Source organism: Sceloporus occidentalis, unplaced genomic scaffold, assembly GCF_023333645.1.
Source record: "Sceloporus occidentalis isolate IW3139 unplaced genomic scaffold, rSceOcc1.0.p SCAF_3, whole genome shotgun sequence".
NCBI classification, from domain to species: domain Eukaryota; kingdom Metazoa; phylum Chordata; class Lepidosauria; order Squamata; family Phrynosomatidae; genus Sceloporus; species Sceloporus occidentalis.
Window position 1 is genome coordinate 29,158,507 of NW_028316983.1, and position 13,819 is coordinate 29,172,325.

Consider the following 13,819-nt stretch of genomic DNA (forward strand, 5'->3'; position numbering starts at 1 on the left):
CAAGTCAACATGATTTGACCCCAAAAGTCAACCAGCTTTTCCCAGGAGGGAGACCCTGAGGGTACCTGGTGCATATCTGCTTGTCTTGTGACTGTCAAAGGCACACTGGGATCCTGCCAGAGAGGCAAGTGGCTTGTGATGGAACCAGTGACATCACTAGGGTTGGCATCACTTGGTATGGTTACTCATGGTGTCACACACACACCCTGCAACTGACCTTCCCCTATACCATGCCATGTGGCATACATAATGTTTTTTCCCCCTACTAATGTTACTCATAAATTGTAATTCCTGTATATCACTGAATGTAATGGCAATCATGCTTTGGTTCTGCTTTGGTCAGGCCTCACCTGGAATGCTGTGTCTAGATCAAAAAGGACGTGGAGAAACTGGAGCGTATCCAAAGGAGGGCGACTAAAATGGTGAAGGGTCTGGAAACCATGTCCTATGAGGAACAACTTAGGGAGCTGGGGATGTTTAGCCTGGAGAAAAGAAGATTAAGAGGTGATATGATAGCCCTGTTTAAATATTTGAAGGGATGTCATATTGAGGAGGGAGGAAGCTTGTTTTCTGCTGCTCCAGAGAACAGGACCCGGAGCAATGGATGCAAGCTACAGGAAAAGAGATTCCACCTCAACATTAGGAGGAAGTTCTTGACAGCAAGGGCTGATTTACAACGGAACACACTCCCTCAGAAAGTGGTGGAGCCTCCTTCCTTGGAGACCTTTAAACAGAGACTGGAGACATTTGTGGGGTGCTTTGACTGAGAGTTCCTGCATGGCAGAATGGGGATGGACTGGATGGCCCTTGAGGTCTCTTCCAACTCTTATGATTCTATGAACTGCGACATTACTGGCAAAAGCGAAGTTATTCCTTCACCGTGCAAGATCACCGGCAGAGCCTACATGTCTTGACAGGCACAGGGTTTCCTGTGGTCAAGGTGAACATCTGGAAAGAGGTGGGTTCTTAAAGAAAACAATTTTAAAAACGAGAATTGAATTTTGTACAAAACCTGGGGCCTCTCCCTTCTCCTCCCCTGAGCCTCGCCCCACTCCGCCCCTCTCTCTTCGGCCTTTTAGAGGGAGGCAGGCAGGGAGGGAGGGAGGCAGGCGAAGCCACAGCCCCTTTCCACCCGAAGGCAGGTGTCTGGGGCGCAGTGGGGCAGCCTGCTTTGGGGGTCCCCCGGGGCCCCTCCGCCCCTCCCGCTTGACCCCCGCCATCAGGGGCCCAGGGCTGCTTTGCTCCCAGGCATCTAGCCTTCAGAGGCGGACTTTCCCCGCGTGGATCTCCGCCGCCCCCGGACCCTCTCCCCACTCCCCCCCCAGCCCTGCCTCCTTTCCTTCCTTCCTTCCTTCCTTCCTTCCTTCCTTCCAGGGAGACCTCGCGAGGGGCGCTAGGGCTCCGCTGCTGCTGCTGCTGCTGCTGCTGCTGCTCTTGGCGCCAGGTGCCCGGGAAAGGCGGCAGAGCGGGCTCCCGACTGCGGCAGGCAGGCGCCCCGAGAAGGAAGCAGCCCTCGCCCCAAGACTCCGCTCCGCTCCCGGGGCCAGGGTAAAGGGGCGCTTCTCTTCTCTCCGCTTCGCTTCCTCCCTGCTTTCCTCGCTCTTTTGTTTTTCTTTTATTCCAGGCAATCCTTATTCCTTCCTTCCTTCCTTCCTTCCCTCCCTTTTCTTCTTTTCCAACATCATATATTTCTTTTCCTAGCCCAGTTTCCTCCCCGTTTCCATTCCACTCTGCTCCACTTTCTTATTTCTTACTTTTCTTTTTTTCTTTTTCTTTTCTTATTTTTTTCTCCTCTTCCTTCATCCTCCTTCTCTTCCTTCTCCTCCTCCTCCTCCTTCCCTTCCTGGGAAGTCCCAGTCCTGGGAAAAGAGTGGGATATAAATGAATAAAATAAATTCCTCTTCCTCCTACCCCTCTTTCTTCCTTTCCTCCTCCTCCTCTTCCTCCTTTCCCTTTTTCTCCTTCCCTTCCTCCTCCTCCTTCTCTTCCTCCACTTCCTCCTTCTCTTCTTCATTTTCTTCCCCCTCCTTATTCCTTCCTTGGAGAAGCCACTAGCAAGAGCCAGTGGACACTTAAAAGACTACAGCAGAGACAAAGTACAATAGCATCCCAAATGCACAGTGATACCTTTTGGGGTGCCAACCAAAATGCACAAAGTAGATGTTGCAAGCTGTCAAAGTTCCCCTGGCACCAGGCAAAGGTGTTAAAGATCAGGCAAAAGTGTTTACAGGAGGACAAGAAATCATGACAATGATAGTCATGAGCATGCATTCTGTCACAATGTAGCTGTTCTCGGTTCGTTGGAGGGACATTCATCCATACCAATAAAGGTATCACTGTTTTGTGGATTTGGGATGTTATGATATTTTGCTGCATGGCCAACACGGCTATCCCTGGATATGTTTCAAAGGGACAAAGGAAAGCAGGAAGAATGAGTGTAGACTGGTGTGTGAGAGAGAGCCGCTTAGAAGTCTCCCATTGCAAGGATGGATAGATGCATGGGAGTCTTAACTTTGTTTTGACTTCAGTTATACTTGGGTGGCGAGGGCAGATGACTATGTGTGTGCATGTACATATTTGATTCCATGCCATGTACTTCCAAGTAATCCAATGTTGTTACATTCCAGAAGATAGCACTGAGAATCTGGAGCAAAACTAGCAAAGAAGGTGCTGGATCCTGGGGCATCCTCAAGGTCTGGTCAGTTGTGGTGTCCAGAGATTTCCAAGTCAAAGAGCCAGAGAATTAGCTCTGGCTTTTCTTTCAGGATTTAAAGTAGCAAGGAGCTGGATCCTATCTCCCAAATAGGTTCAGCCTCCTGGATAGATTGCTTAAAGTCTGGATCTATTTTAAAGGTGGAGTTCAGCACCTTGGACAGATCCTTGGAAGTTTAGAAGAGTCTGTTCTTCACCACATCCTTGACCTGGAAGCCCTTGGTCACCCTGGATTATGAGTTCAGGGGCCTAAATACCCTAAAGGCACCGGGTCCCATAAGATCTTGGAACCTAATCAGGGTCTCTTTGGTTAGCATTTAGCCAGCAGACCACCAAGGAGTACCAGATGTGGTGGGCTATATTTCAGAGGAAGGCACTGGCAAAGAAAGGAACCTCTAGTATTCCATATCTAAGAAAACCTTATTAAATTCATGGGATTACTGTAAATTGACAGGCAGTTTGAAGACTCTTGGGCATGCCACTATGCCCCTGTGACATGGGAGCCCTTTACTTTTATTCAAGATGTGGGCCAGTTGAAGTTCCTTTGCGGTAAGGTAAATGTAGATTGCATTAACTCAGCTGGACATTAAATCCTGGTCATACTATCTTCCAGCTTCATTGAGGCTTTAGAACATGCAAATGTAGACGAATAGGGAAAATAAATAAACCATACTCCATTATCCCCTTACAATTGTATAAAGTGGGCTGTTATTCCCATACACCATGTGGTTGAGATATCATAATTTGTCTGAGCCAAGCCTACCTATGCTGGGATTTGAATGAGTATTCCCAATTTCATTCATCAGTCATCAGCTATAACAGATCTTAATTTTTTTCCTTTCTTTTCTCTTGACTCAGGGTACCTGCTGAAGTTTTTCTCATCTCAGGAGCTCTCGAGTCAACTTCAGTTAACATCCGTGCCAAAGAGGTCAATCTACCTGGGATCCACCAATGGAGAACCAGTCCTGGGACTTCTTTGGGACACCTTTGGGCAATGCTAGCACCAACCAGACTCTTCTAGACAAGATGCCCCAGTTACCCCTGGAAGTGCAGGTGGTAACTATCATGCTGGTGCTGCTGATTTGTGGGGTAGGCATTGCAGGCAACATCATGGTGGTCTTGGTGGTCCTTCGCACCAAGCACATGGTGACTCCCACAAACTGCTACCTGGTAAGCCTGGCTGTGGCTGACCTGATTGTGCTGTTGGCAGCAGGGTTGCCCAACATCTCTGAAGTGGTGGCATCCTGGGTATATGGCTATGTTGGCTGCCTGTGCATTACCTACCTGCAGTACCTGGGGATCAACATTTCAGCATGCTCCATCACGGCCTTCACAGTGGAGCGTTACATTGCCATTTGCCATTCCATCAAGGCACAACTGCTCTGCACCGTGGCCCGGGCCAAGCGCATCATAGCATGTGTGTGGTTCTTCACATCTCTGTACTGCCTCATGTGGTTCTTCCTGGTGGACATCTCCCAAGCTGCATTCGCAGATGGAATGCAAGTCAGCTGTGGCTACCGTGTCTCCAGGAACCTCTACATGCCCATCTACTTCCTGGACTTCACCATCTTCTATGTTATCCCTCTAGTCTTGGCCACTGTCCTCTATGGCCTCATTGCACGCATCCTCTTCATGAACCCACTGCCTGCCACCCCACAACATGCAGGCCGACTGAGCAAACATGACAGCTCCATAAGCACTTCCAGCTCCTTGAAGCTCTCCTGCCGGGGGAACAAGAGTGCCCTGAGCTCCAGGAAACAGGTTTGCAACTTCTCAGGGTGGCAATAAGGAAGAAATGTGGGGATGTGGGGTGGCTATATCTTATATGGCATCATGTGGCTTTCAACATGGCTTGCACACATGTGTGACCTTAGGAACCTGCCTTATACCAGGCCCTGTCCATTGAGACTCATATTATCTTTTCTGACCCCTAGCAGCTCTCCAAGAGGTCTGGCAGAGATCTTTCACTCATCCATATCTGATCCATTTAATTGGTGATGCCTGGGATTTATTGTGGGATTTTTGCATGCAAAAATGTACTCTGCCTCTGAGCTATAGTGCCACTCTAACTGTACTCAAAGTCACTTTGGTACCTGGATCAGTAAAAATTTAAACCAAGGATGAGTAACATTTGACACTTTAAAGAAAGGGTAGGAATCAAACTGCTCTTCATATATTGTTGGACTGCAGTTCCCAGCCATCCTAACCAGCATGGTCAATTGTGAAGACTGCTGGAGTGGCAGTTCAACAACATCTGGAGGACCATAGGATTCCCACCTCTTCTCTAAGGAGCAACAAATTCTGCCACTTATCCATCACCCTGAACAAGTGAGATTATAAGAATCTTTTTATTTTTTGCTTTGTACATCTGTATCTGGTGAAGAATGTGCAAGTTGCAGCAGTCATGGAAAAAATGACAGGTTGCCTCTCATGCTTTGTGTTTCTGCATTCAGCTGGGTAGATACTTCAGCATTCTTAGGGCTACACACCTCTACATTTAGATTGTGGAGCCCAAATGTAATAAAGGAAAACAGATTGCTTGTTTCTATACGAGAAAAAAATGGGAAAAGAACTGCCAAGACCACCAATTCATGACAGAAACAGTGAGAGTCTCAAGCTACCCCAGCAGCCAAGCTAAATACGGAATTCTTGGAGTTCTATTCCCTCCCCATGAAAACAAATTATTCCCAAGATCTGCCAGCACCATCTGTCTATCAGGTTTGGCTGTCCCAACAGGAATGGGGAAATGATTCCCCCAGGAAGAATATATCATTTGCTTCTTACCAGAGCCTCAAAACTTGCTCCCTGAGGCAGACACCCACACTTTGCTAAATGCCATGTGTGCCCCCAAAGGGGCTGATTCACACTAGAACTGCTTCATGTGTTTCCTGACTATACTCAGAATACCAGAAGGATTTGGGAGTGCACAAATAGGTATACATAATGGCTGAAGTCCTGTTGGTGATATACATGTCACACACACACACACACACACACACGCACGCACCTCTACTTTGACATTGCATAAGGAGTTAACCATGTAATCCACTGGGTGACCTTGAGCAAGTCACATGCTCTCAGCCTCAGGGGAAGGCAACACAAACCTCCTCTGAACAAATCTTGTCAAGGAAACCCCATTATAGGTTTGCCTTAAGGTTGTCATAAGTCAGAAAAGACTTGAAGGCACACAACAACACCAACAACAGCAGTTATTCACTAGCTCCTTGCTCAACATGCTACTAGCAGCTGTCACTCACTATAGGTCACTGCTGTTGTTTTCTTTCTGGGAGGAAAAATAGTGGAAGCAACCAGAAACCCCTGGGGAAAGGAATGAAGTTGATCTCCTGGATCTCTAATAGATTGCTCAAAATCCAGAAAAACAACACCATTCTTACTCACAGCTGCCAATGATTGCTGCTGGTAATCTGCCCACTCTGCTGTAGCCAATAGATTTAGACCAGTAGATTATTGAGGGTGGGCATAGGTCTAGGTCTAGGTCATAAAGGCGATGTTATAAGGATCAGCCACTGGTAAGGTAATAGAATCATAGAGCTGGCTCACAAGGGCCACTCAGTCCTACCTCCTGCCATGCAGGAACACACAATCAAAGCATTCCTAACAAATGGCCATCCATCCTCTGTTTCAAAACTTCCAAAGAGGGATAGTCCGCCACACTGTGAGGCAGCATATTCCACTGAATTTCTTCCTAATGTTTGAGATGGAATCTCTTGAATCCATTGCTCCATGTCCTAGCTTCTGGAGTAACTGAAAACAAGTTTGCTCCATCTTCAGCATGATACGCTTTCAAATATTTAAACAGGGCTATCATGCCACCTCTTAACCTTTTCTTCTCCAGGCTAAATATGGCCACTTCCTAAGCCGCCCTTCATAGGCCATGGCTTTAAAATCTTTTGCCATTTTTGTTGCCCTCCTTTGGACATGTTCCAGCTTGTCAGCATCCCTCCTGGATTATGCTACCTAGAACTGGACACAATATTCAACATGGGATCTGACCAAAGCAGAACAGAGTGGTACTAATACTTCCTTCAAGCTAGAAGCTAGATGCCTATTGATGCAGCCTAGGATCCCATTGGCTTTTTTTAGCTGCCACATCTCACTATTGACTCATGTTCAGCTTGTGGTCTAATAAAGTTTGGTACCTTAAGCATCAACAGCTGCACAATTTGCCATTGAAACAGAATACACAAAGCCTAACAAATGAAGAAAACATATATACTGTACATACATTTCTCAGGGCAGCATGTTAGCCCTGAGATTTCTCCCCCTCATTCTGAGGACCAGAGAAAAGGGCCCTGGCCATCAGATATGGAAACCCTAGTGGCACATATTACTGTCATCCCATATCTTGCTGTTGCACTTCCAACATCTGCCACCCAGTTAGGTGCATAGTTTGTAGTTATTGTATACCGCCAAATTGTTTCCACCTTATGGCAACTAAGGTGAAATTATCATGGGGTTTTCTTAGCAAGATTCATTCCCCTGAGGCTGAGAGCATGCAACTTGCTCAAGGTCACCTAGTGAGGTTCATGGCTGAGCTGGGAATTGAATCCTGGTCTCCAGAGTAGTAGTCCAACACTCAAGCCACTGCACCCCACACTTTCTCTTTATGGATTGATTTTGTTGCTATTGTTGTGAATCTCCACGTGTTAATGCTGGCTTTTCTTAGGCTCTGGGCCATTTGGACCATTCTTCCTTGTTAAGGGGTTGCAGTGCATTTAGTCAAACAATCTAAGGATGATTTATATTCTCTTTCAAAGGTGAGAAGGCCATGAAGAATCCATTACTCTTTACTTTCCCAGTATGCACAATGCTCACCAACTCAGCCTCTAGTTCAGGGATGAAGGATCAGAATCTCTCAGATTAATGTAATGTAGGAACTGGGAATAAGAAAATGACAGGAAAAGCAAAAAGGGACAGAGCAATGGAGGGGTCAGAGGAAGCCTAGATCTAACTGTCCAACTAGAGCAGACCCATTCATTCAGTGGGGTTTATATACATTTTGACTTACTGTTCAACAAGTGATTCAACAGATGTGTTTGAAATGGAATTAGCAATTTGATTTAGGATTAGAGTGGTAATTAAGCAGCCCTCTAGATGGGATTAGACTGCAACTCCCAGCAATGCTAATTAGCTGGGACTTGCAGTCCAACAACATATGGACAGCCACATCATTCACTCTCCTGATTAAGGCCAGTCATTTGAGAATGCTGGCAAGAGGGGAAAATCAGGGGGGCAGCCAAGATCACCATGGGCCTCAGACAGTAAAGTGGGAGGGACAGTGAATGATACCACCAGTATCCTTATACCTTATGAGGAGAGACTTAGAGAGCTGGGTATGTTTGGCCTGGAGAAGAGATGGTTAAGAGGTGATATGATAGCCTTGTATAAGTATTTGAAGGGGTGTTCTATTGAGGATGGAGCAAGCTTGTTTTCTGAAGCCCCAGAGAACAGCATCCAGAGAAATGGATTCAAACTACAGGAAAAGAGATTCCACCTCAATATTAGGAAGAGCTTCATGACAGCAAGAGCTGTTTGACAGTGGAACACACTCCCTCAGAGTGTGGTGGAGTCTCCTTCCTTGGAGGTCTTTGAACAGAGGCTGGATGGCCATCTGCCGGGGATGCTTTGATTGTGTATTCCTGCATGGCAAGGGGTTGGACTGGATGGCATTTTTGGCCTCTTCCAACTCTACAATTCTATGATCCTTGGGGTGGGCTGTCTCCTCCCAAATGAGATCCCATGCTTCACTAGAATGCAAACCCACATGAATATGTGTGTTAGTGTAGTTATGCACAAAATCATGTATGATCAGCATTCATTGGGGAGTGGATTACAAAGTTGGTGTAAGATCCAATATAATATTCAACATCTGTCCAGTCAGATGTTGTACGAAGCTTGAATGAAAAGTTGTGATGTCAGGCTCCAGGTGAGTGTACAGTGTCTCTGAACAAGGAAGCTGTGTGTTTGGTAGTGATGGATTCATTAGTGCTACAAAAGACCTGGTTAAAGTGAAGATGAAGAATTCAAGACAGGATCTGGTGCCTTAAGATAGGATCTGGTGTCTTTTTTTAATGTTATAGATCAGTACAACGATTTACTTTCTAACTACAAGAACTGTTGCAATGAAGACCACAGTCAGACCAGCCTGAAGGGCAACAATTTGGATACCTCAACATTTATAAATACACTTACAGGGGACAAAACCAAGAATGGACAGAACTGAAAGCCAGTGGAGTTCACTGCATGGCAGGGTTCCTTCTCTCCTCTTGGTTGGCCACTCTGTGGCTCATGCAAAGAGCTTTTCTTGAATCTCTTTTGCAGCTCAGTCTCCGTCATTATATGTGTGCTCACATGTATACATGTACATATATGCACACACATTAATCTACACAGACACAGAGTATAACAGAAATTATGATCCCCAGAGGGGAATATCTTCTCTCTTTCTCACACTTTCCAGAAAGAAAGCCACACAGGCTGAGTGTCCCACAGGGATCTGGCTTTGTTCAAAACAGACACTGATATTTTTCAACTGATGTTCAAGTAAAGAGAAGAACTTTTCTCCACACGCTGAGAAGTGTGCGCACATGAAATGTGTATGAGCAAAGACAGTTGTTGTTACTGCATAATTGTTAATTATGTGCCTGATTAGGAGAGCATTAGATTGCATGATGCTAACTGGACTGGCTTCCTTCAAATTGAGTTCAAGTTTAATTACTGCCTTTAGCTTAAGAACACTGCTAAGGAATGAACACAGAAATTAAATAAATAACTCTTCCAATTTCATTCTTCAAAGGACCTTTCCAGATGATTATTTCTTTGGGTAATAAATGTGTTTGTGTTCATGGACCCTGGAACAGAGTAAGCATGAAGGTCCAAGGCCGCCAACTTCCATGTCTAGTATAGGAAGAGCTGAGCATACCACCAGCTGAAAAATGATAAAGCACCAAGGATCAGGACCACCAAGACTCCTATGTATTTGAGCCTCCTGAGGATCTACCACTCAAAAGTGTCTTAGGCCCGTTACAAACGGGCACCCTAGTACGGACTCAGTCCGTACTAGGGTTAGAAAGGGGCGTCTCTTCCAGACGCCCCTAACCCTAGTACGGACTGAGTCCATACGAAATGATGGTGGCCGTTCCACACGGCCGCCACCATCTTGACGTAGCGGACGCACTGCATCTGCACATCGCGCCCCGGAAATGATGCTGCGAGTGCGCGCTTTGGCACTTGCGGCATCTCTTCCAGGGTGCAGGAAGGAGCGCGATTTTCATGCTCCTTCTTTGCAGCGTACGGGAACTGTTCCCGGATGTTGCAACCGGTGGCGGCAGCAGACCGCCGCTTTTCGGCGGTCTGTAACCCACCTTAATTTATAGCCATCTTTGCATTCACTTAATAGGGGCTTATATATTTTCTTCTTGCCTTGATATATTAATGTTGTGCATTTATAGTGTTTCATTTATTATTCTGACATTGTCTACATGGTAGTCACTCTTTAATTGGGGATGATGATATAGTAAAATTCTACATTTGTGCCACAAACCCCAAATGCACAATATAGGATATGATGTGAGGGGCTCAGCAACACTATTTATGAAAATAATATTGTTGATCATAAGCTGAACATGAGTTCAGGACAAGAACAACATTTTGAATTTTAGAAAAATAACATAAGAACATTTTTTCTTTGGTATGCTTCCCAAAGGCAGCTGAACAACAAATCAAAACATAGCATAATGTAAACCAGGGATAGGGCCTGATTTGTTTTCCTTTGTTGAACTGCAGTTACCATAATATCTCACCTTCAAGGCTTGGAAAGGTCATTTTTTAGCATGCTGTATGGGAGAATCCAGGATCTGTAATCCAAAAAAGTCCAACAATAGCACCCCACAGCACAGTCCCCACCCCTTTTATTATAAAGTATGAATAACAGTAAGTCCCTTCACACATTACTCATTCTATTAGGGGGTGGTGGGGCCATGTTGCTGGCCCCATCCCTGCACAATATATTATTGATTGTGGACATCTTTACAGAAGATGCCTACAAACACAGATCACTTTGGGATTTCCCCAGGATGTGGCCTCTGTGCATCTTTACATATTATTATGGCACAGCCATTAATGAAACAGAGTTTCCTCCATTTCACAGCACTTGTTCTGAAAATTATTACAATAGAAGTCCCCATAAGAAAAGAATATAATTATTCCCACTGCCAAAAAACAAACAAACAAAAAACTTGTGGGGCAATTTGCAAAGGTTAACATACGACTGAGGTACACTTTGATGGCGTAGAAAGCCTACTGTAGAGTAGATGGGTATGTAACTAAGAACAGCCATTGTAACAGAATTCAAAGACATAGCTGTGTTAGTCTGGAAAATCAATATGAAAGGGAGCTTTTAGCCTAACTGAAAGAAAGCAGCTGGTACCATGAGCTTTCGTACATTTGAGTCTACTTCCTCAGATGCATGGAGTGGAAGGTCCAGGGAAGATACCAGCTTCTTTCTTTCAGTAAAGACTCAAAGGTGCTGCCTACAAGATCCCTTTGGATAGTCATTATAACATTTTTCATTCAGTAGGGGGAGGCCTTCTGCTTTTTTTCTTTTTAGCAACTTGGCCTGATGGCTTTAAATTACAGTACTCACATATTCCCCCAAGTAACCAGCTGCTTGATTGCTTGTTTTCTGATTTCCCCTGCAGCCCTAAGATGCAAGGTGGCTCACAAAATTAAAACAGACTGCAAAAATTACAAAAATTAAAATACAGTTAAGCTATCAATTGAATTTTAAAAATTAAAAAATGAACATATCCATTACAAAAGAAAGAAATCAGAAGAGTACCACCTGTTGATTAAAAACCCTTGCCCCATAATCACTTAGGCTGCATCCACACAGCATGAATAATCCAAGTTGGCACCAATTTAACTACCATGGCTCAATGCTATGAACATCTGGGAACTGTAGTTTTGCAAGACATTTATCCTTCTCTGACAGAGAACTCTGGTGCCACAACAAACTACAGCTTCCAATATTGCATAGCATTGAGCCAAGGCAGTTAAAGTGGAGTAAGATTGGATTATTTCTGCAGTGAGGATCCAGCCTTACTTTCCAAGGTTCCCAGCATTGCCAAAATTGTCTTCAGTAGTCACTCCCATGGAGGAAGCAAACCTCCCAAGGAAGGGAGTTCTAGAGTCTGAGAGCAATCACAGAGAATTCGAAGTCGAAGGCTTTCATGGCCAGCATCCATAGTTTTTTGTGGTTTTCTCAGGCTATGTGGCCATGTTCTGGAAGAGTTTCTTCCTGACCTTTCACCAGCATCTGTGACTGGCATCTTGCCAGCTACAGATGGTGGTGAAACGTCAGGAAGAAATTCTTCTAGAACATGGCCACATAGCCCGGAAAACCTACAAAAAACCACAGAGAATTCCTTCTCTCACCTTCCCATGAGACACATCTGTGAGGATGGTGGGCTAGTCTTCCCTGAAAGTCTTAAAACATGGTGCAGAGGTGTTTCATGTGAGAAAATATGGTTCCTCAGATAATATGGACCCAGGCTATATAGTGCTTTAGAGGTCATTACCAGCACTTGAATTGTGCTCCAAAACACACCAGTAACTAGTGAAGCTGTTGTTGCAAATGAATCATATGCTTCCTGTAGCAGCCCCAGTTTATTTATGTCTTTTATTTATATGTTGCCTTTCTCCCAATTTGGACCCAAGGCAGCTGACAAAAGCTTAAAATCAGCAACAATTGATCTGCCTGCAGCTTTTGGCACCAAGAGAAGTTTTTGAAAATTTTCCAAAGGTAACTCCACCTAGAGTTTGTTGTTATTGTGTGCCTTCAAGTCATTTCTTATTTATGGAGACCTTAATCATGGGATTTTCTTGCCAAGATTTGTTCAGAGGAAGTTGCATTATGGTAATCCAGGCATGGTGTAATCGTGGCAAAATGGTGTTTGAGTTTTACTCAAAGGTTTAATTTTCCCTCTTAGTTCCAACTACAGCAGTATGCTTTCACCCATATATCCTAAATTTTTGATGCTGCTTTCTCCAATTTTTATGTCTCCTTCCTCCAAGGACATTATCAGATGAGAGAAAATTGGGGAAGAAAAAGGCATACTCCCAGGATAATTGCGTGATTGCGATGAAGATTTTCAGATGACATCACGCTCATGCAGGACTTATCCAGTGAAGATCTAGGACTGGTCCAGCAACAAACCATTCATGGGACTTCCCCGTGAATGGCTTGTTGCTGGAACATTCCTTGATTTTCCCTGGATAAGTCCTGGATGAACGTGACATCATCTGAAAATCTTCAGCACAATCACGCAAGTATCCCAGGAGTATTACTCCTGACTTTATTCCCCCATCTGAAAATTTCCCAGGTCTAATCCTGCTTTATGTATGATATGATCAGCATACAAGTTGAACAGATCGGATGATAAAAGGCAGCTTTGCCTGATCCCCTTGCCAACTGGAATCCATTCCACTTTTCCATGTCCTGCCAAAGAGTTGGCTCTTGTCCTAAATATAAGTTATGCATCAGGACAATCAGATTTTGTGGCACACCCATTTCTTGCCTCCTGTTCAGTTCATTCCAGTAACCAAATTAGGGTGGACTGGAAGAAGCCCAAAAGTGTTGGGAAGGCAGGTTGCCTACTACTGTTCTTTTTAAGTACTTATCAGAATCAATTTTCTTTTTTCTTCTGTAGTTTAACTTTTGCTGCAGTGAGAATGATTACAATTAAAGGTACTTCATGTTGTATTTGATAATCATGATGTATTGTGGTGTATCAAATATAGCATATTTGCATGTATGTATCCAATATAGCTATATGTGCATACATAAATATCACCTATATCAACTATATGATGCATTTTGTGCTTGTTAGTTGGTGCAATAAATGTATAACTGTTTTGTGAGGGGTATTGTTCTTGTTCTTATATTTTGCTGCAGGACTAACATAGCTTCCCCAAATATTTTTATTCAAATTAAAGGTATTCTAATCTTTCAGGTCTCTTTCACACTACAGCATTATAGCACTATGATTCCACTTTAAAGAGCCATAGCTCCATCCTATGGAATCCC

General features: G+C 44.4%; 1 protein-coding gene across 2 annotated transcripts in view; it reads left to right on the plus strand.

Moving 5' to 3' along the window:
• Positions 1-893: 893 nt before the first annotated feature.
• LOC149315693 (thyrotropin-releasing hormone receptor-like) overlaps positions 894-13,819 on the plus strand; it is a 54,025-nt gene continuing 41,099 nt past the window's right edge. The window contains exons 1-2 of one of the 2 annotated variants that reach the window (XM_089513908.1): positions 894-958; positions 3,571-4,473. In XM_089513908.1, the coding sequence (XP_089370034.1) occupies positions 3,664-4,473 (810 nt within the window). In that variant the 5' untranslated portion in view covers positions 894-958; positions 3,571-3,663. Of the gene's footprint in view, positions 959-1,488; positions 1,549-3,570; positions 4,474-13,819 lie in introns of those variants that run through there. The other variant, XM_089513907.1, reaches the window with a different exon arrangement.